The 18,749-nt window shown below is 39.0% G+C and overlaps 1 protein-coding gene across 5 annotated transcripts in view; it reads right to left on the bottom strand.

Moving 5' to 3' along the window:
• The window catches only part of phactr2 (phosphatase and actin regulator 2), a 58,675-nt gene that overhangs the window by 21,528 nt on the left and 18,398 nt on the right, over positions 1-18,749 (bottom strand). The window contains exon 1 of one of the 5 annotated variants that reach the window (XM_053232716.1): positions 11,558-11,987. The exons of 3 other annotated variants lie outside the window; for them this stretch is intronic. In XM_053232716.1, coding sequence (XP_053088691.1) covers positions 11,558-11,573 — 16 coding nt within the window. In that variant the 5' untranslated portion in view covers positions 11,574-11,987. Of the gene's footprint in view, positions 1-3,751; positions 4,085-11,557; positions 11,988-18,749 lie in introns of those variants that run through there. One more of the 5 variants, XM_026939006.3, reaches the window with a different exon arrangement.

The raw sequence follows: 18,749 nt of genomic DNA, 5'->3' as shown, positions 1-18,749 counted from the left end.
CCTCTTCTGAATATCTAGACAGATATTAATGTTTTTTGATGTATGAAAAGTTCTCTTCATTTTCCTAAACTCTCATCTTGCCCTACAGTTCAGTTATAATAATATATCCTTCTGCTGAATACATGAAATCTGCTGTTTGAGGCTTTTATGAGGCCAAGGAAGGAAAGGAAGTTTTTTTTTTTTTTTTTTGCGCCTCCATCTTCTAATCTCACTGTTTCAGTTCCTAATAAATAAACACAGAATGGAAACAAGAGAGCCATTTCAGTGAACATTTTGTTCCATTAAGGACCGGAAAGAAGCTGTAATGTCCATAATTGTCCATGAAGACCTGCCCCAATAAAGTGATAAGGACACCAAGACAACAGCCTCTTATACTGATACAAGGACAAATCATGTCTGGACCCAAACAATATAATTAAAGAGAGTATCGCTTATTTATGAAATGTGGCTTTATCCACTAGATATAGCCTAGCAACATTCTCATTTGCTTTGATAAGCTGTAATGTGGTATGAACATTCAATGTAAGTTTATGAGGGTTGGGATTTAGAAGAGGATGCACAAACAGTAAGAAGTCTGGATATCAATAAAGTTAATGGTTCTATTGATTTAAAATAATATATAATATATATGAATAATTCACTAGCTGAGATGTACAGCTGAGCTTGCTGAATCAGAATTGTTCAGAACAAGTTGAGTAAGTTATAAAACACGACGGGGCGTGCTGTTATAGGAAAATAATCAACAACATGAAGGTGTGATGCCTTCACCACCCTAAAGTTGATTACTTTCCAATAAAAACACATCCTGAGATGATTTATTCCTCTTATACCACAGCAGTTTACCATCAGTTACAATTCTGAATCTATTAATGAATGAAGCATCATGCTTTTAAATCATGTAAAGTTATTTTTTAATGTTAATGAATGTCTGCAACACAAATTACTTCCTTTTATCATGTACGTTATAGCAGCTATAAATAGTTGTTCCCTCAGCCCGTGAGCTAGCTATGTTACAGAGAAACCAGAAGTCATCTGTACTGAAGACTTTCCCATGGTGGAAAACTGCCTGACAGTTACAAGTCTTTGATTATGTGGAGTGTCCGCCATACATGTCCGTGTAAAGTAGCTGTTACTGTAGAAAAGATAACATATTAGAATGAGCACATTAATATTAGCATTTTGCCTTGCAGCTGGAATTCAGAAGTCTGGTGTAGAAAATGAATCAACACCTACTGACCAATCATGTTTCAGATTTCTACAATGCTTCAGTATTAAAGCCTTTAAAATCTACCACACAAAATATGTTTTACACAAAATGATAGAAAACAGTTACAAATACATTGCCTGATGCCAATACATCACCTGATTTATGATAGTGTTTAAATATGGTTTTTTTTGGCCTACAGTGTATTTTTCTAAACTTGTATCCGCTGGTTATTTTTTCTCACTCTGACTCATGTGCACAAGCCCAACCCCAGCAAATCCAAGACATGCTTCTTTTTCACTATCGCCTAGAACCAGTAACATGGCTAAAGTAAGCGGCAGCCTACTCTTTCATTCACAATTTATATTTATTTACATAACTTTTGCATTACTTACTGTGGAAAAAAGCCAGAGCACAAAGATGTCAAGAGGGTGACTATTTTAAAAAGGTCCCAAAGCTGTATCAATACACTGTAAAGAATTGTACCAGATTGTCAAAAGAAGAGAGAGACTAAAGCAGCCAGAGAAGAAGCACAACAGTCGAGGAAGGAGGGAAATCAGCGGTGGCAGTTCAGCAAATGTCCAACCCTATTTGAATGTTTGTGCCGCCGCAATTGGCAATTCAAAATGCCACTTATTCAAGGACTCGGATGTGTCTGGAGATGAGCCGGGACAGCGCTGTGCTTCACTGATGATGAAGACTTTCAGGGTCATCAACAAACCTGTAGCTTTGGAACCTAATTTTTTCATTTGCCTATAATTAATAGTAAGAGATGACAAAGACCAAGCGACCCCAGGGCTAAATGCCAACTGAGTAAGTGAGCTGGATGAATGGACTAATGTTGCTCATTTGTAACACCTTATTCGCCTGTTTTTGACTATACAATTCATCACCATTTTAATAGACGCCAAAGAAAATAGACTCATAGCTGGTTTGAAAAACTGCCTTTGCATCCTGGACATCATGAACCCTAGCTCCTATCATAAACACTATAAAGAAGTCCCTGTGAGACATCCATGGACATCCATTGCAGTACCATAGATTGGTTGATAAAAGGACGTTACCATTGGTCTATTTTTGCTTGGTCCTGGTCCACCTTGATTTGACCATTTTTTGCTTTGAATTATGTTTGATGTCTTTTATTTTCAACAAAGAACCTCACAACAAATCTAGCAACTTTTCCTGCACAAAATGCACTCTCTAGCTCACATCACAGCTACTCCAAAGTGAATTTCCCATTGACCAATCACTGATCACCACTGTTCCTGACAACCCATCACTGATTACCATTGTTCACAATGCCCAATCACCAATCAGCATTGTTCCCAATGATCAATTGCCAATCAGAATTGTTCCCAATGACCAATCACTGATCAACATTGTTCCCAATGACCAATCACTGATCACCATTGTGCCCAATGATCAATTGCCAATCAGAATTGTTCCCAATGACCAATCACTGACTACCATTGTTCTCAACAACCAATCACTGATTACCATTGTTCCCAATGACCAATCACTGATCCCTATTGTTCCCAATGACCAATCACTGATCACCATTGTTTGTCCCACTTGAGCTCTTTGTGTTAAACTTCCTCCTGGCTACATTTACAAGAAATAAAATTGAGTTATTCCATTCATAACTGATTTCCATTGTGTCTACTTCCTGACTCCTGACCATCACTTCTATTTGACTGTGTTCCTGATAAAAAGTGTAATATTTTGACAATATGTAAATAGTTAGTTTATGTGCCATGACCAATGACAACTTCCTTTTATAAGAAATCAGTTATAATCTATTATATTCTACTATATCATGACGAATCAACAAATAAGCAAAAATATCAAGAAAACACAACAGACTTCTTTGAAAAGACATTAAAAACTTAAAGTGGCCTAAAGTTCCCATTAATGTCAGTATAGACATTAATTCTTTTTTTTTTTTTTTTTTTTTTTTAAAGAACTTGTGCTTACTGGGACCCAACTAGGTTAACTTCTCGAGAATGAACTATTTTCTTTCTTTCTTTAAACTGCATTATTGTTTTACTTGTCAGTGACTGAAGTATTAAGTGTAAGGTGAACAGAAATCCTGCAGTAATGCTTCAGCTCCCTCACACATGTAGGTTAACTCCTAGCCCAGCAGTGTTAGGGATGAAGGTGTCAGTGTTCAGGGTGCACTGCTGACAGGAACCAGAAACTGCACAATGTCGAATTTGTTCCTGACTCCCAAATACAACTTCTTTAAAAGTTTTCAGAAAGACTTAGAGAAAAACAGATGCACCACGCTTCTCTTCTAACTTTGCCTGCTTTGTGAACTTAATAAAAAAGGCTTCAAGAAAGTCGCGAATAGAAAACAAGCTCCGCAGTGCGCTGCAGTAGGATGTCAAACGACTTGATGTCAAAAATAAGACGCCCTGGGTGGGTGTAGTATTACTGTGATACTATTTAGTGCGCGAGTATGCGGTTTGGGACGCGGCCAAACTTTCCTTCTAGTAACTGTCAGTGTTCCTCCAGGTCTGTAGAAACTACACACACAAACACACTCACCGCCGGTTCCGTGGGACAGGCTGGACACTGATGTTTGGCCCATGACCGTGTGTGTGCGCCGTTAACGGGCCGCTAAGCAAAAACACCGCGCGCTCCCTGAACAACTTCCGCTCCGCAGACTTAGCGCGCGACTCATCATCCCCGGCGGGCAGCTCCGCGTCCCGGTTCACCGGCTCTTCATCACAGCACGCACGAGGCTCGTCAGAAAATCGACTTCACTGCCCTGAAATACCGAGCATTCCTTCAGGGGGCTGCATGCAAACCACCAGCAGCAGCAGCAGCAGCAGCTCACAGAGAGGAAGTGGCCTGACTCCTCCTTTCTCAGGCCCCTCAGTCCTCAGCAGAGACGAGCGATACCACTGAGTTCCTCTTCCATCCGATACCAAGAAATAGCACACAAAAGTATCACGATATCACTACTTACTTTCAAAAGTCATCTTATATATATCTTATATATAAGATGACTTTTGAAAGTAAGTACTGATATGATACTTTTGTGTGATATTCATCATATACATATATATGTATATGATATATGGCTCTATGGGCAGTGGTGGTTTAGTGGCTAAGGCTCTGGGTTACTGATTGGAAGGTCAGCGGTTCAAACCCCAGCACTGTTGCTGTTGGGAAACATTGTGCCCTTGAGGAAGGCCCTTAACCACATCTGCTCCAGTGGCATGGCACCATGGCTGACCCTGTGCTCTGACCCCAGTATTCTAGCAAGCTGGGATATGTGAAAAACTGCATTTTATTGGCTCTTTGCACAATGACAATAAAAGCTGAAATATATATATATGCAGCTGAGAGCAAACATTTGCATACACGTGGACAATATAAAATAGAAAAAAAGGCACTTTTTGCCAACTTGGGATGTTCAAAGCAGGAAAGTCTTGCTAATTATTGTGATGCTGTATTTTCTTTATTCCTGTGAGAAATTAACCGGTGACGTGACTCTGATGTCACAGCGGGATAATGCAAATGTCACTACAATGGCGCTTAATAGGAGGAAACATTGGGCCCTTGATAAAGGCCCTTAACCACATCTGCTCCAGGGGCACCGTATCATGGCTGACCCTGTGCTCTGACCCCAGTATCCTAGCAACCTGGGATATGTGAAAAACTGCATTTCATTGGCTCTGTACTTGTACTTTGGACAATGAAAATAAAAGTTGAACATATATATATATATATATATGAATATAAACAAGTTTAAAGGGGGAAAAATCCACCCTGGAGCACATTAAAGTGTTTCAAGTCAAGTCAAGTGGGCTTTTACTGTAAAATAGAGCAAAATACACAGAACTGTGAATAGTACAATAGACACACAGTGCAGTGACAACAGAATGGTGCTGAGTGGGAAAGCTATTGCAATGACTGGGCTGTAAACTACTGAGAAGTGTAGCAGCAATATTAGCAGTAAATATTGTACCTGTCGCTTAGTGTTATGGACAACAATATTTCAGGAAAAAAAATGTTTTGAAGATATATTCATTTTAGTTTTATGGTTAATCACTTCCATTTAATATTTTGTGATGATTTATTCCCATACTAGTCTTACGAACATCCAGTGGGTTACTTGCACTCAGGGCTATGACATATTTTCGTTTTGAAATTGCACAAATCTCGCATGTCCTTTAGTAGTGTTTACATTCTGCGGTACAGCAAGCCCTACAGTAAACTCATAGAATTGGGCAACTGTTAGCTTGGGTGTTCATTTCTATTAATAGGTATTTTCTTACCTTCATAGTAGGTTATGTATGACAGAGCATACAGTCTGACACCTTTCTCCAGATTACTAAAATTAGCATTGCAAGTGTTCTTACATATACAGTATGACGAACGTTGTTGACATTCATTATTGGGAGATCCTGCAGACACTGGGTGTAAAATAATGCCACTGCTATTAGAGTGAGAAAGTGCCGTTTTATTTGTAATGCAGAAGTGTTTGTGCAAGTAGCCCATTAAATAGTCTCTAGAATGATTATGCTCTTGCTGTACAGTAGGAGCACGTGATCAGGAAACATGGTTTGGTGTGTTTTTGGCTGTGTGTCTTACCGCACACTATTCCCTTTTCAGTCATCCCTTGCTAGAGAATAAATGGTTAGAGTTTATTCGTTTTGAAGAGGGTGGAACTAGGGCAGGTTGATACCGTTATGTGACAGGCACTTCTTATGTTTCTAATTAGTTGCTGTATTTTCTTTATTCTTGTGAGAAATTAACAGGTGACGTGACTTTGATGTCACAGCGGGATAATGGGAATGCCATTACACTGGCACTTAATAGCAGGAAACATTTCCATGATTTCAAACAGTATTAATGAGAAATCTAATGTAGAAGTAGTGTAGACGGCAAATGCTGGACCCAAATTTGCAGAATGCAATGCAGCTATACACCACAATTGCACTGAGTTACAGCAAAGATTATTTGATTAGTGATGATTAATCTGTGATATGACAAGCACAGTTGTGTTGACGTTGGTGTTAGCATAAAAGTTGAAGCTGATCTGTTTGTAGAGTTTTTAAAGCAAGGCATATAAATTGACTTTCATACACGGATTTTATTTGCACCCTTTGTTTATTTAATAAAGATGATTCATTTTGTATTTGTGGTTATTATTGTATCATTTATTGTAAATAGCCTTTTTGTGTGTGTGTGTGTGTGTGTGTGTGCTTGTTTGGGGGGGGGGGGGGGGGGGGGGGGGCACATGTACTGTATATCCTTGATACTTAAGCCTCATCTCTCCTTGTTTGTTGATTCCTCTGAATGCATTTTAAGACTTGGTACTTTCTTAAAATGATGTTCAGCACTTTCTGTTTCACAGGCTGAATGATGTAGGAATGATGTAGGTTTTGGGATGCATCCTAAAGGACTAAAGCACCACTGCATTGATCTTTTTAAGTAGAGATGAAGCAAGGACAAATTCCTACTGCTGCTGCTATTAGCAGGTAGTTGAACAGCATTATGGGTAATGTACAAAACACTTACCCAAAGTGAAAATAGACCAACATGACTTACACCAAAGAGGTGTACACTAAAAAAACTCAGAATTTCATTAGAAAATAAATCTTGGGCACCACTGAAGATCACATGTTAATGCTAAAGATTAAAAGTCATTCAAGGTGGATTTTTCCTTTAATGAACACATAGTGTTCAATGTTAAGAAGTCAAAATGTTATCAACTTAAAAGCATGTCCCTTCTGAGTGTGATTAAAAAATATTCTTTAATAACTAATATAGCCACCATTTGGCTTTATAACAGCTTCCAATCTGGTATCCAGATATCCTACAGTGCCTTCATATCACATCTGGAGACCAAGAGGTGCAAAACTTCTTTCTTTTCTTTCTTTTCTTTTGATTTGACTTTTGGATTGTTTTCTTGTTGCAGGATACTCATTGTACAAAGGGGGAAATCTTTATGATTTGTCCAGTAAAATGTTTTGTAGCTAATAAAACAGAGCAGTGCCCAACCCCTGATTAATCCCTGGCAGCAGCTCAGAAGTAGCTCAATTCTCCCACACTGTGAACCTGGCAACACTGACAGGAAGTAAAAGGCAAAAAGGAGAATTTATTCTGATCCTACACAGTTATTTTCTACATCATTCCTTTTTCAGTTCCGTCACAGTGATTAAAATTAGTAGTTAAACCCAATGTGAAATTAAAACTGACCTTTACCTTTTTAGTTCCTTGGTGATTTTTTTTGCATAATTCATCAGTATAAATCACTAACTATAATTATATTTTTTATGGAAACAGAAATTAAAATGCAACATTTGCTTGCTTCTAAATGTCTTATAATTTTGCTAGTGGGGAGAAATAATATTAACCAGTACACATAATCCTTTATGACTGATTATAGACTTCGGTTTGGGTCTGACTCCATGTTTGTTTTGTCACGCCCACTTTGCACAATCCAATCAAATGGTCAATAATTTCTGCCTGAATATCCTGTTTCACTCAATAATGCATTATGTTACAGACCTAAAATGCATTATGATTTCCATTTCACAGTGTCTTTAAAGGAAACGTTTGGTATCAGTGTTTTTTTTTTTTTTTTTTTTTTACAAGAGGATTAATTCTCAAAAGGAAATGTCTAGATTGATACATATTGACATTTCACTGTTATAATTCACCACAAGCTTGCTTTTCTGCATGTCCATTAAGCAACAATGGCTTGAAAGAATTTTTAGGCTCCAGTATTTTGATATTAAAATCTTTAGCAAATAGCAAGAGAGGAATGTAACTGAGGAAACAAATTGGCTGAGCTGAAATGCTAAAACATCACCTGTGTACACTAAGACATTAGAAAAAAATAATATACTGATATATATAATTGGCTAAAGCCTTTCATTTGTGCATTGTACAGTTCAAAAGACTTCTCTTTAGTGCAATATTTTAGCATCAAACACAAGGGAATTATTTCCTTAAACGTCAGGAAATAATACAATCTACTTTACATGCCCCTTTGAGATTAAGTAAGATTTATGTCTGCCATTCTACATCCTCCACTGTAACCTGGCAGACTTCACTGCAATCAAGTGTTTGATGCTGGAGCTGCTTTAGCATTAGCATTTAGTTTATGCTTAGCTTCCTGAAAAACAGGCCAAAAGCCCCCCTACCACCCTCCCCCTCCCCTTTCCCCTCCCCTTCCAGTTCATCTCTGGCTTAGCGGAGAAGTTGTGTGTGGGAGGGATCCGGACAGGAAGTCTTACGGAAACGAGCCTGCTCTGGAGATGGAAAGCATTGTTCTGTATGCCGAAGTTCTCATCCAGCTGCGGCTACCCACCCCTTCCCCTCTTCCTGAGCGCTCTGCTCGCTATCACAATACTGATCCTAAAAATGAGGGTGAAAGCCGTGACTCAGTGCACGTCACCATTTGGTAGCAGTAGCCATATTTATAGGTTAAAGGCTGCATTTGTATCACTTCACATCAAAGGCCTTTGAAACAAACGCTGGTCAGGGTTTAGAGGAAAAATGACTTCCTGTTGAGCAGTGACTTTATGAACCATCTTTGGTAGTAGTACAAACTGAAAATTTGAGATCCGGATGTCAAAATGTGGGTCAACTTTTTATACAGTGTCCAAAGCTTCCAGTGAGAATCCATCAAAATGGACATTATTATACTTTGACCGCGCTGACTGTTATTACACGTATTAAACTTGATCAGCGTTCACCTCAGCAGCTGGTGCCCTCAACGGCCAGAGGATGACCATAACTTTACGTCAGACTGATAGCACGCTCTGCCTGCTTCTGATCAACACACACTCTGACAAGACTTGACAGGGCACCTTTTGTCTCGCACAGACAAAACACACACATAAACCACACAGCGGTACACATGGGAAATTGATATACTGTCTGAGGTACCTGATATGTCCTTAACTATCTGTACAAATAATTACATTAGATAGAAAGCTATTTCTTGCACTAGATCAGCCTCTCCCTTGACAAGTAATTATATAGCATAATGGTTATACAGCTATAAGGAGATGAGGTAGAGTGCATACTTTGCACGTATGAGGATATTTGAAGCCTGGATCACAAAACAGTGGAGATGTATTGAACAATGCAGTGTTCAGTTCCCTGCATCTCCATTGTTTTTGCCCAATTTTTCCTCTTTGGGATCAGTAACATTATCAAACTAACTAAAAATAAGTATTTTTACATTGCATATACACATATACACTAAAAAAAAGGTTACATCTAGAACTCTTAAAGGTTCTTTTAGCTTGGCAATCTGGGAGAACCCTTAAGTGTTTAAACGTTATATGTAGACTCCTACAATACATATTTTTCAGAGTGGGATCCAAATAGAACCCCTGAGGAAGCCTTAACCAAACAAAGACTATTCTAAGAGTGTAGACTGTACAGCATTACAATACAAAGACTTCTTCATTCATTCAACTTCAGGAACTTCTTTATCCTGGTCAGGGTGAAGGTGGGAACACTGGGTGTGAAGCAGGAATACACCCTGGATGAGTATATACACACACACACATATATATTCACATCACACCAGTGTCCATTACACAGCACCATGAACATACACATGTTCACACACACACAACCATACCTAAGAGCAATCTGACACAACCAATCCACCTACCAGCATGTGTTTGATAGGTGGGAGGAAATGTGAGAACACAGAGGACACCCACATGAACAGTAAACCAACTTCAGAACTGAACTGGGGACCCTGGAGCTGTGACGTGGCAATGGTGCCCTCTGTGCCACACACAACAAAGACTTGTAATATGAAAACCTTATTATAATACACTGTTAGGATAAAGGTTAAATCTAGAACTACTAAACTTTCTTTGGTATGTCACCCATATGTGAATCTGTATAAAATCATATAACAGAATTTCACGTAGAACCCCTTTAGGAAGCTAAGAACTATCCAAGGAGTGCTTGTTACTAAGGGTGTATAACCATATAAACATAAATATATGTTTCAAATTCTATAACTCTTCCTTTACTGCTTGATCCAAGTCTGTTAGGTTTCTTTATATAAATGGCTGATGGTTTCTAGGAAAATGTATTCAGAATCAATAATCAGGTTGGGGATGTGTCTTTGGAAAGCAACACAATCTCTGCTTGCATGCTGAGTCATAGTGTCTGATAATGTTTTCTTGTTGGAGATTATTTATAGTGGGTGTTTTAGTGAGTCACCAAATTGCAAAGCGTCTCCTACGACTTTTAAGTAAGTTTCTAGAAAACACTGCCATCTTTTGGTCATCTATTTACTTTTTCATGCCCTTAAACTAGGAGTCAGATACAGTCCTGAGGCAGAGTAGAGATTTCACTGCCTAAACACACCTGATTCAACTTAGTAGTTGGAGACTTTCTAATGCTCTGCTAGATTGGACATATGGAAGTTTGATTTGAGGGGACATGCATAGCGATGCCATTTCCTGGATTTGAAAAAAAAGACAAAACTCAATTCTGTTATAAAACCAACACCCAGCTTTTCCATCTCCACTGGATGACTACTGTTATGTGATCTTATTAATGTGTCCTTTATCAATAACCTTAAGAAACTACAAACAAACACTATAACAAGATTTTTGACTGTCCTTAGGCTGTTACAACATTTTGTTTCTTATATTAGTCTTTTAGATTTATTTTCCCTTTCTTTGAGGACAGTCTTCCATTAGCTTCTTTTTTAGAAAGCTAGAACCATTAACAATCCAAAGAGCACTTGAGTAACCCCTTTTTTCTAAGAGTGTAGTTATGCGTTTTTCCTGATTGTGTAATGTGTTTTAGTAAAATTTAAGAGCAAGTTAAAGATTTTTCGGAAATTGCTAGCTAGGCTAACTGTTTGCTAGAGCTAAAAAAAATTAAATGTAACTTAACAAGTGCTCTCAGATTCCTTGCTCTGTATTCTCCAATCTCATCAAGCATTATAGCAGACTGCTGTTACGTTGGCAAAGGGAAAGTACTAAATATTGATAAGTTTGTTTTTTTTCTTAGAATAAATTGACCAGTTAATGGTTAGATTTCTTTCATATTTTCAGTGTGAGATTAAGTAAATTAACCACAAAGACAATTTTCATAACTATTTTTTAAACCCATTTTTTTTTAAACCAAGGTTGCCAATAATTTTGTACCTGACTATACACGCCTCAACCCGTCTGTTGTTTAACCTCCCAATCCACTCACAGCTTAAACAACAACACATTTATTCTTACTTTTGGAGCAGTCAATATACTTTCTCCAGACAAAACTAAACATCAGGTCCAATTTTCATTTGTTTCTACCAATTTCACATGAAATTAATTTAACTGCATGCCTAGTTTATCCACATACCATGTTCTTCCTCCATCTGAGTTCAGATGATTGAAGAGTTTAGTCCAAATTCCTGTGGAGTCAAATATCCCGAGAGACAGAAATCTTGACTGAGTGAGGAGGAAAACATCTATCCATTTGCTCTACAGTGTAGCCTAAGTGCATATGAGAAGCCAGCGATGGTACACACGGCAAAGTATACCTTTCCACTCCTCCGTAGCCTCCCATCAACACAAATGCAACCCCCTAAACGCTAACGCTTCTAGGTAAGCTACTTCCCATAATGAGGGCCGGGCCTCGCTCCGGTGCTCTCACTGCCGATGGAGAGTGCTTGATAGTAGCATTAGTGTGCTGGAAACACTGTTCACAGCAGCCACCAACGCATTCAGGAGACAGATCCAATCGAAATGATGACCACTGATGTCTGTGAAGTGCACCAGCAATCTACTGAAAGTGCTTGTTGGGAGGCAGCCCGTTGCATATAAATACAGCCGCTGCATCGACGCAAGCCAGGGTAGTAGAGTTCATCAATTATTAACTGGCAATCTCAGCACAAAATATCTGGTAATTATTGTTTAAGTGGTGCTCTTTAGTTCTTTCCTCTCCCCAAATGATTTATTTATTAACCGCAAGTCCTGAGATAAAGTTCTCAAGTGTTGGAAAATATTTTTTCTCCCCAATTGGTGCACGCAAATCTCTAACCATTGAACACAAGAACAGAAGACTGGGAGAGGCCTAAAAGCATCACAGGACAAAGATCAGTGCAGGGTGGTAGAACGAGTATAACCGCGAACACACTCTCTAATAAGAATGATCTCCTCAATACTATGATACATCTGGATGTTGCTGCACAGCTTTTTTGTATGCTATGTGTTTGCTTCACATATATAGTTGGAATCCGGGAAAAAGAATTTGCTAACTTTTGAAAATAGTTTCTATTAGGGATATTATTAAGGATCTAATAGTACCATGCTCATTTACCCATATTGGTAAAAAAAAAACACCATCCAACATCTGATACCAGATGATATGATTTAATGAAAGACACTGCTGCACTAATGAGCAGACAACATAAAATGAGAGCGACCTGAACGTATTTCGGGACTAACGATCAATCAACTAAAGCAGAAGGTGCTCTGTGAAAATATCTGATAAAAACATCTGATACCTGATAAAACATCTTAAACATAAATCTCAGCACATGACTAGCAACCAACACTGCAGCAAACCCTGGCTATATGAGTGAAAAAAACAGCTCATACCCAGTATGTTGTTCTTGAATATCAGCCACTAATGGTACTTGACCATGACGGATTCCAGCACAATGAAAACAATAAAAGTGATTTTTGCACAAAATCACAGTAATATATGCAGTGTAATTTATGAGTAATTGGAGAGCTTCTATTTTTGTGTTTTTGTCCCCAATTGCAATGGATTTGAATACATATGTGATGGAAGTTCATACTCTCAGCTGTAGTCTGATGCAGTTTGTGTTCATTTTGTTTAAACTCTTTAAGAATCACAGTTTTATTTATACATAGTCTCCTCATTTAAAATGTATTGAACTGTTGATTGCTTGGTCGTTTCTTGACCAGCTGTGTATTATTGATTAGTTGATGCACAAGAGAACCGACAAAAGATAACGAGTCGATTCAAGATTTAAGATCCTGTACTGACCTACTGGTCATCAAAGTACAGCCATAACATGTGTTGGCTTGATCAAAATCAACTATATGAAGCAAAAATACCCTGGTTAGCTTATCAAATGCAAAAAAAAAACCTGCTAGACTGCACAAGACCACATTAGTCATGTGTTCTTCTTTCGGCTGCTCCCATTAGGGGTCACCACAGTGGATCATTGGTCCACATATTTGATTTGGCACAGTTTTTACACTGGATGCCCTTCCTGACACCAACAAGTTATCCGGGCTTGGGACCGGCGGTGAGAGCGCTGTGGCCTAACCACTAGTCCTCCAGGGACCCACAAGACCACATTTGTCACATAAATGACTGAAAATCATGAGGAATGTTCAATAGACCTAGATGTACAGTCGCTGTGTCAAAGATAAAGAGAACAACACACCAGCATGACCTCAGAGGGTTTTAGACACAATGCAAACTGTGGGTAAGTCTCAAGAACAGAAAGTGCACATTATAGTATACATTATAAAAGGTACGCATGAATGCTGAATTATTGAGGTTATAAAGGTGTGGATTCTATAACGGTACGGCTCTGACAGTAGTTCCAGCTGTAACATAACTAATAGGTTTATTTAATACGCTGATTCTAATTCATTATTGTTTTTATACCAACAAGTCATTCACAGTGGTCTTGTGTGGTGAATGTTTGATATAATCTAAGCGTAATAATAAATAGATTAAGAAAAAGTGTTGTTATACAACAAGGGAAATGTATAATCATTGATATATAAGAAACATCATATATAGGAAACATTAATGGATGGAGTCTCTGGGGTCAGCACTTTGTAACATCAGTCTTGAGAGTCTTCAGGACATGATATTGATTCCTGTAACAGCAAAGCTCAATGTGTTTTACTCTTTAAATAAAAAGCAAGTACAAAAGTATTTGGAACAAAATAAAGATTTAGATCATCTTTGAACGAGAAAAGCAAGGCAGGAAAAAAAGGAGTTGTTTTGAATCCAAGAACTACTGCATTCTCCAAGCATTGAGCATGTGTGAAACCTGGTGACATGAGCCTGTATTGCTGCCAGTAAAACTGCTTCACTTGGCAGCCTCAAAATTACACAAAACAACCAAATGCCTCAAACTGTACAGATGGTGCCTTACTTTGTAGAAGGATGATCATACAGATGAAACATACTAATGATACACTGAGATTGCTTCAATGTGGATTGCTTCTTTGGCTAACAGTTGGCTGCTTTAGGGCGCCAGTTACTCATGATGTAAATAACTCAGAAGTTTCCAACGCTGGTCCTGGAGTACCCCTTGTCCTGCACATTTTAGCGTTTTCCTTGCTCTAACAGACTCACTTCAACCCAGAAAGGGTTGTTAATTAGCTGATTAATTGACTCGGGGAGCAAGAAAACCACTAAATTTGCAGAAAAGGTTGTACTCCAGGAACGGTGTTGGGAACCTGTGCTGTAACACATGATGAGAACCCTTGTCACACCACATAACAATGTGATTGGCTGCTGCCCACTGATACTGACTTGAATGAAGTCAAAAAAAAAATTCCAGTTCTTACTGCCTGCTTTGCAGCACTATCCTTTCCACCATTTTGTCCTGTATTTTTTCCTGTGTCTATAAAAAAAAATAATTGGAGACAGGGCTTTGCTGGACTTTAATAGAAACACCATACTAATACTGAGTAGGACCCCCTGTTTGCTCTCAGAACAACCTCAATTTGCTCTCAGAACAACAATTTTTCATGGCATGGATTCCACAAGGTGTTAGAAACACTCCATTGAGATTCTAGTGCCTGTTGACACATATTTGCTGCAGATTTGTCAGCTGCACATTCATGCTGCAAATCTTCCATTCTACCATATTCCAAAGGTGCTCTACTGGATTCACGTCTGGTGACTGGGGAGACCGCTGAAGTACATTGAACTCATTGTTATGTTCATGGAACCAGTTTGACATGACTTGGCGCATTATCGTGCTGGAATTAGCCAATATAAGATGGGTAAACTGTGGGCATAAAGGGGTAAAACAATACCCAGATCAGCTGTGGCATTCAGATGAAACTCAGTTGGTATTAAGGGGCCTGCAGTGTCCTAAGAAAACATTCCCCACACCAATGCACCACCACCACCAGCATGAACTTTTGACACAAGGCAAGTTGGCTCCATGGATTCATGCTGCTGACACCAAATTATGACCCTACCGTCTGCATGTTGCAGCAGAAATTGAGATTCACCAGATGAGGCAACATTTTTCCAATCTTCAACTGTTCATTTTCAGTGAGCCTATGCCCACCACAGCCTCAGATTCCTGTTCTTGGGTGACTGTTCTGTTGCTGTAGCTCCTTTGCCTCAAGGTTCAATATATTGTGTATTTTGAGATGCTTTTCTGCTCACTACAGTTGTGAAGAGTTATATGAGTTACTGTAGCCTTCCTGTCAGCTCGAACCAGTCTGGCCTCTGACCTCTCTCATCAACAAGACATTACTGCCATTAAATTGCCAATCACTGGATGGTTTTTGTTTTATGCATCAATCTCTGTAAGCTCTGAGATACTCAAACCAGCCTAACTGGCACCAACAACCACACCACAGTCAAAGTCACTGAGATCACAATTTTATCCCATTCTGATGTTCGATGTGAACATTAACTGAAGCTCTAGACCTGTATCTGCATGACTTTATGCATTACACTGTTTCCACATGATTGGCTGATTGGATAAATGCCTGAATGCATATTAGATTTTCCTAATAAAGTGGCTGGTGAGTAAATGTATGTATATGAACCATAATGTTGACCACTAAAGCCCCAGTGAGCTGCATTCACTAAGGTCCCTTCCACATATATATGGATATTTTTGAAAATAGTTTTTTCTCTGCATTTTGGCCTCCTGTCCTCACAAAAAAACAACATTTTGGTCACTGACAAGGAAACATTTCGAAACTCATTTCAAAACAGTTTTCATTGTTTTTGTGGTGACAGGAGAAACAATTACTTTTGAAAACACTGACCTCACACAGTATCACCCTTCACAAGCACATAGCATTTTTGTGTGTTATGAATGTACTAGGACTCAGTTTATCATGGCTGCTGACCAGGCTATGAGTTTGTGTTGTGCAATTTATTATTTGATTGCATGTTTTTTATTGCTTATTTAATTTTGCGCTGTTATATTATTACACCCTCACATGGCGGCACCACAATAATGATGCATGCCCCACCACTCCCAAATCCACCACTCCAGCAGTTGACTCTGCATTCAAGTGTAACCTTAAGTAGTAGTTCCACCTCATCATCAATACACACACTTGTCATTTTTTATTGGCCAGGTTGATGTTTTCCTGCATTTCACCTTCTCTACAACTCATGTATGCTCTTAACATTATTCATAAGCCACAACTGGGCTGGTGTGCTCATGATAGTGTTTACAAATAGTTTTTGCATTTTATGTGGTGGAAATATTTTGAAAAAGCTGTCCATCACTGGGCATCGCTGGGGTATGGATGGGAATTTTATTTTAAATGGAGGGATAAAAACTACATTTTCAAAAATATCCGTATAGGTATGGACTGAGCTTTAGTGAAGCCAAGATTGAAGTAAGTTGAAACATAAAGTGACTAAATATCATGCTTGGTATTGCATCACCAGGGAATATCTACAGTCACACACTTCAGGCGGTCATCACCTACTAGGATATAAAACCTACTAATGGTACTGAATTTTATATAGCATTGTGCTCTTTTGTGAAATTAACTGTATTTACTTTGGTGACGAAGCGGACCTTATAGTCATTATAGTTCCCTTTCAAACCCAATTTGCTTAAGTACAGTGACGAACCAAAATAAACCCTGAAACAAGTAGAGAGCATTAAATCTCACCCAAAAAATACATTTGAGTGTATTCTGTGCTTTGGACTAGAGACAGAGAAAGAAAATTGGACAGTTTGTAAACCATTGTACACTGTTGTTATGGCTCTTCCTGCTTTTGAGCTTCCTACCCATCACTGGGGCACAACAAGGTATGGCAGATTTTGTCAATCAATATTTGACATCCTGCTATCCTGCCTGTAAGTGATTTTTTTCCCCAACCAGAATGGCTCTTATTTGGAAATCTGGGACATTTAATAATAGCACATCACAGGGAGAGTGGAGAGCATTAGGTTTCAGGGTGCGGGGAAACAGAGGCTAATGATGTCAATAACTTGCAGGAGATTTCCCACAACAGACCTAGAAAAAGGAGATCATACCTCCTGCACAGTGAGAATAAAACCAAACATAACATGAAGCATCCTCTTTTAGAGTCACTGAGTCCATGAGTAGAAAGAATTGAAATACTGTGTGATCTAAAGCTGTGAAATGTTACAGGCCTGTTCTCAAAGATACCTTTGAAAAGTTTTGTTCTGCTCTGGAATATAAGCTACATTCATATTTTTGGGTAAGATGGTGGCATAGTGGATAGTGTTGCCGCCTCACAGCTCCAAGATCCCCAGGTTACTGTCTTTGTGAAGGTTTGCATGTTCGCCTGTGTCCGTGTGGTTTTTCTTTGGGTTCGCCAGTTTCCTCCTCCTCCTAAAACATGTCAGTAGGTAAATTGGCAAAGCTAAATTGCCCCTGTCTGTACATCTGTTTGCACTGTGATGGACTGGTGTCCCATACAGGGTATATTCCCGTCTCACACGCAGTATCCCTGGGATAGGCTCTGGATCTACCGCAACCCTGACAATGATAAACCGGTTACTGATAATGAATGAATTCTTGAATGATGGTGATTCTGGCTCGATCATGAGCTCACGTTACTGTCTGTGTGGAGTTTCTCATGTTCACTCCGTGTCTGCATAGGTTTCCTCTGGGTTCTCTAGTTTCCTCCCAATTCCCAGGTGGATTGGCTAAGATAAGTTGCCCCTCGGTGTGAATGTGCATGGTGCCCAGCGATGGACTGGTTTCTCCATCTAGAGTGTATTCCAGCCTCGCACCTAGTGTTCCCTGGATAGGCTCCTTCTTCACCACAACCCTGACAAGGAAAATGCAGTTTCCAATGATGGAGTTTTTTTTATATGCCAAGAATATGCATCCGCTTTATAGCTAAGGATTTTACCACATCTCAGCTGTCACAGCACACAATCACATCCCCTTCTCTGCCATTGTTTCTGGATCCTGCAGCTGAAATTGTGGAGCTTAGACTAACTATTGGCTGTAGGAAACAAATCTGGCTTTCTAAGATGAGTTTGATTGCTATTCCACAGGAAGAGCAGAAATTACTTCCAGGAACCACAAGCCCAACTACATCATAACATTAAGTAGTTTCAGATCACTGTTTTTTTTTTTACATGCAATGCACCATCATACTGTATGCACTAATGACATTCAATATGCATGCTTAATGAGTTTTAAATGGCAAAACTACACATTATACAGTATGTAACAAACAGACCACTTCCTACAAAAATCCACAGTTAGTCAGTCCAAGTAATAAATCAACATGCACCACTGATTAGAGTTGCAGAAGCATCCGGATATATACTCATTGTCCACTGTATTAGGAGTACCTG

This window comes from Pangasianodon hypophthalmus, chromosome 3 (genome assembly GCF_027358585.1).
Source record: "Pangasianodon hypophthalmus isolate fPanHyp1 chromosome 3, fPanHyp1.pri, whole genome shotgun sequence".
Classification (NCBI taxonomy): domain Eukaryota; kingdom Metazoa; phylum Chordata; class Actinopteri; order Siluriformes; family Pangasiidae; genus Pangasianodon; species Pangasianodon hypophthalmus.
This window is presented reverse-complemented; position numbering and strand designations above follow the sequence as displayed.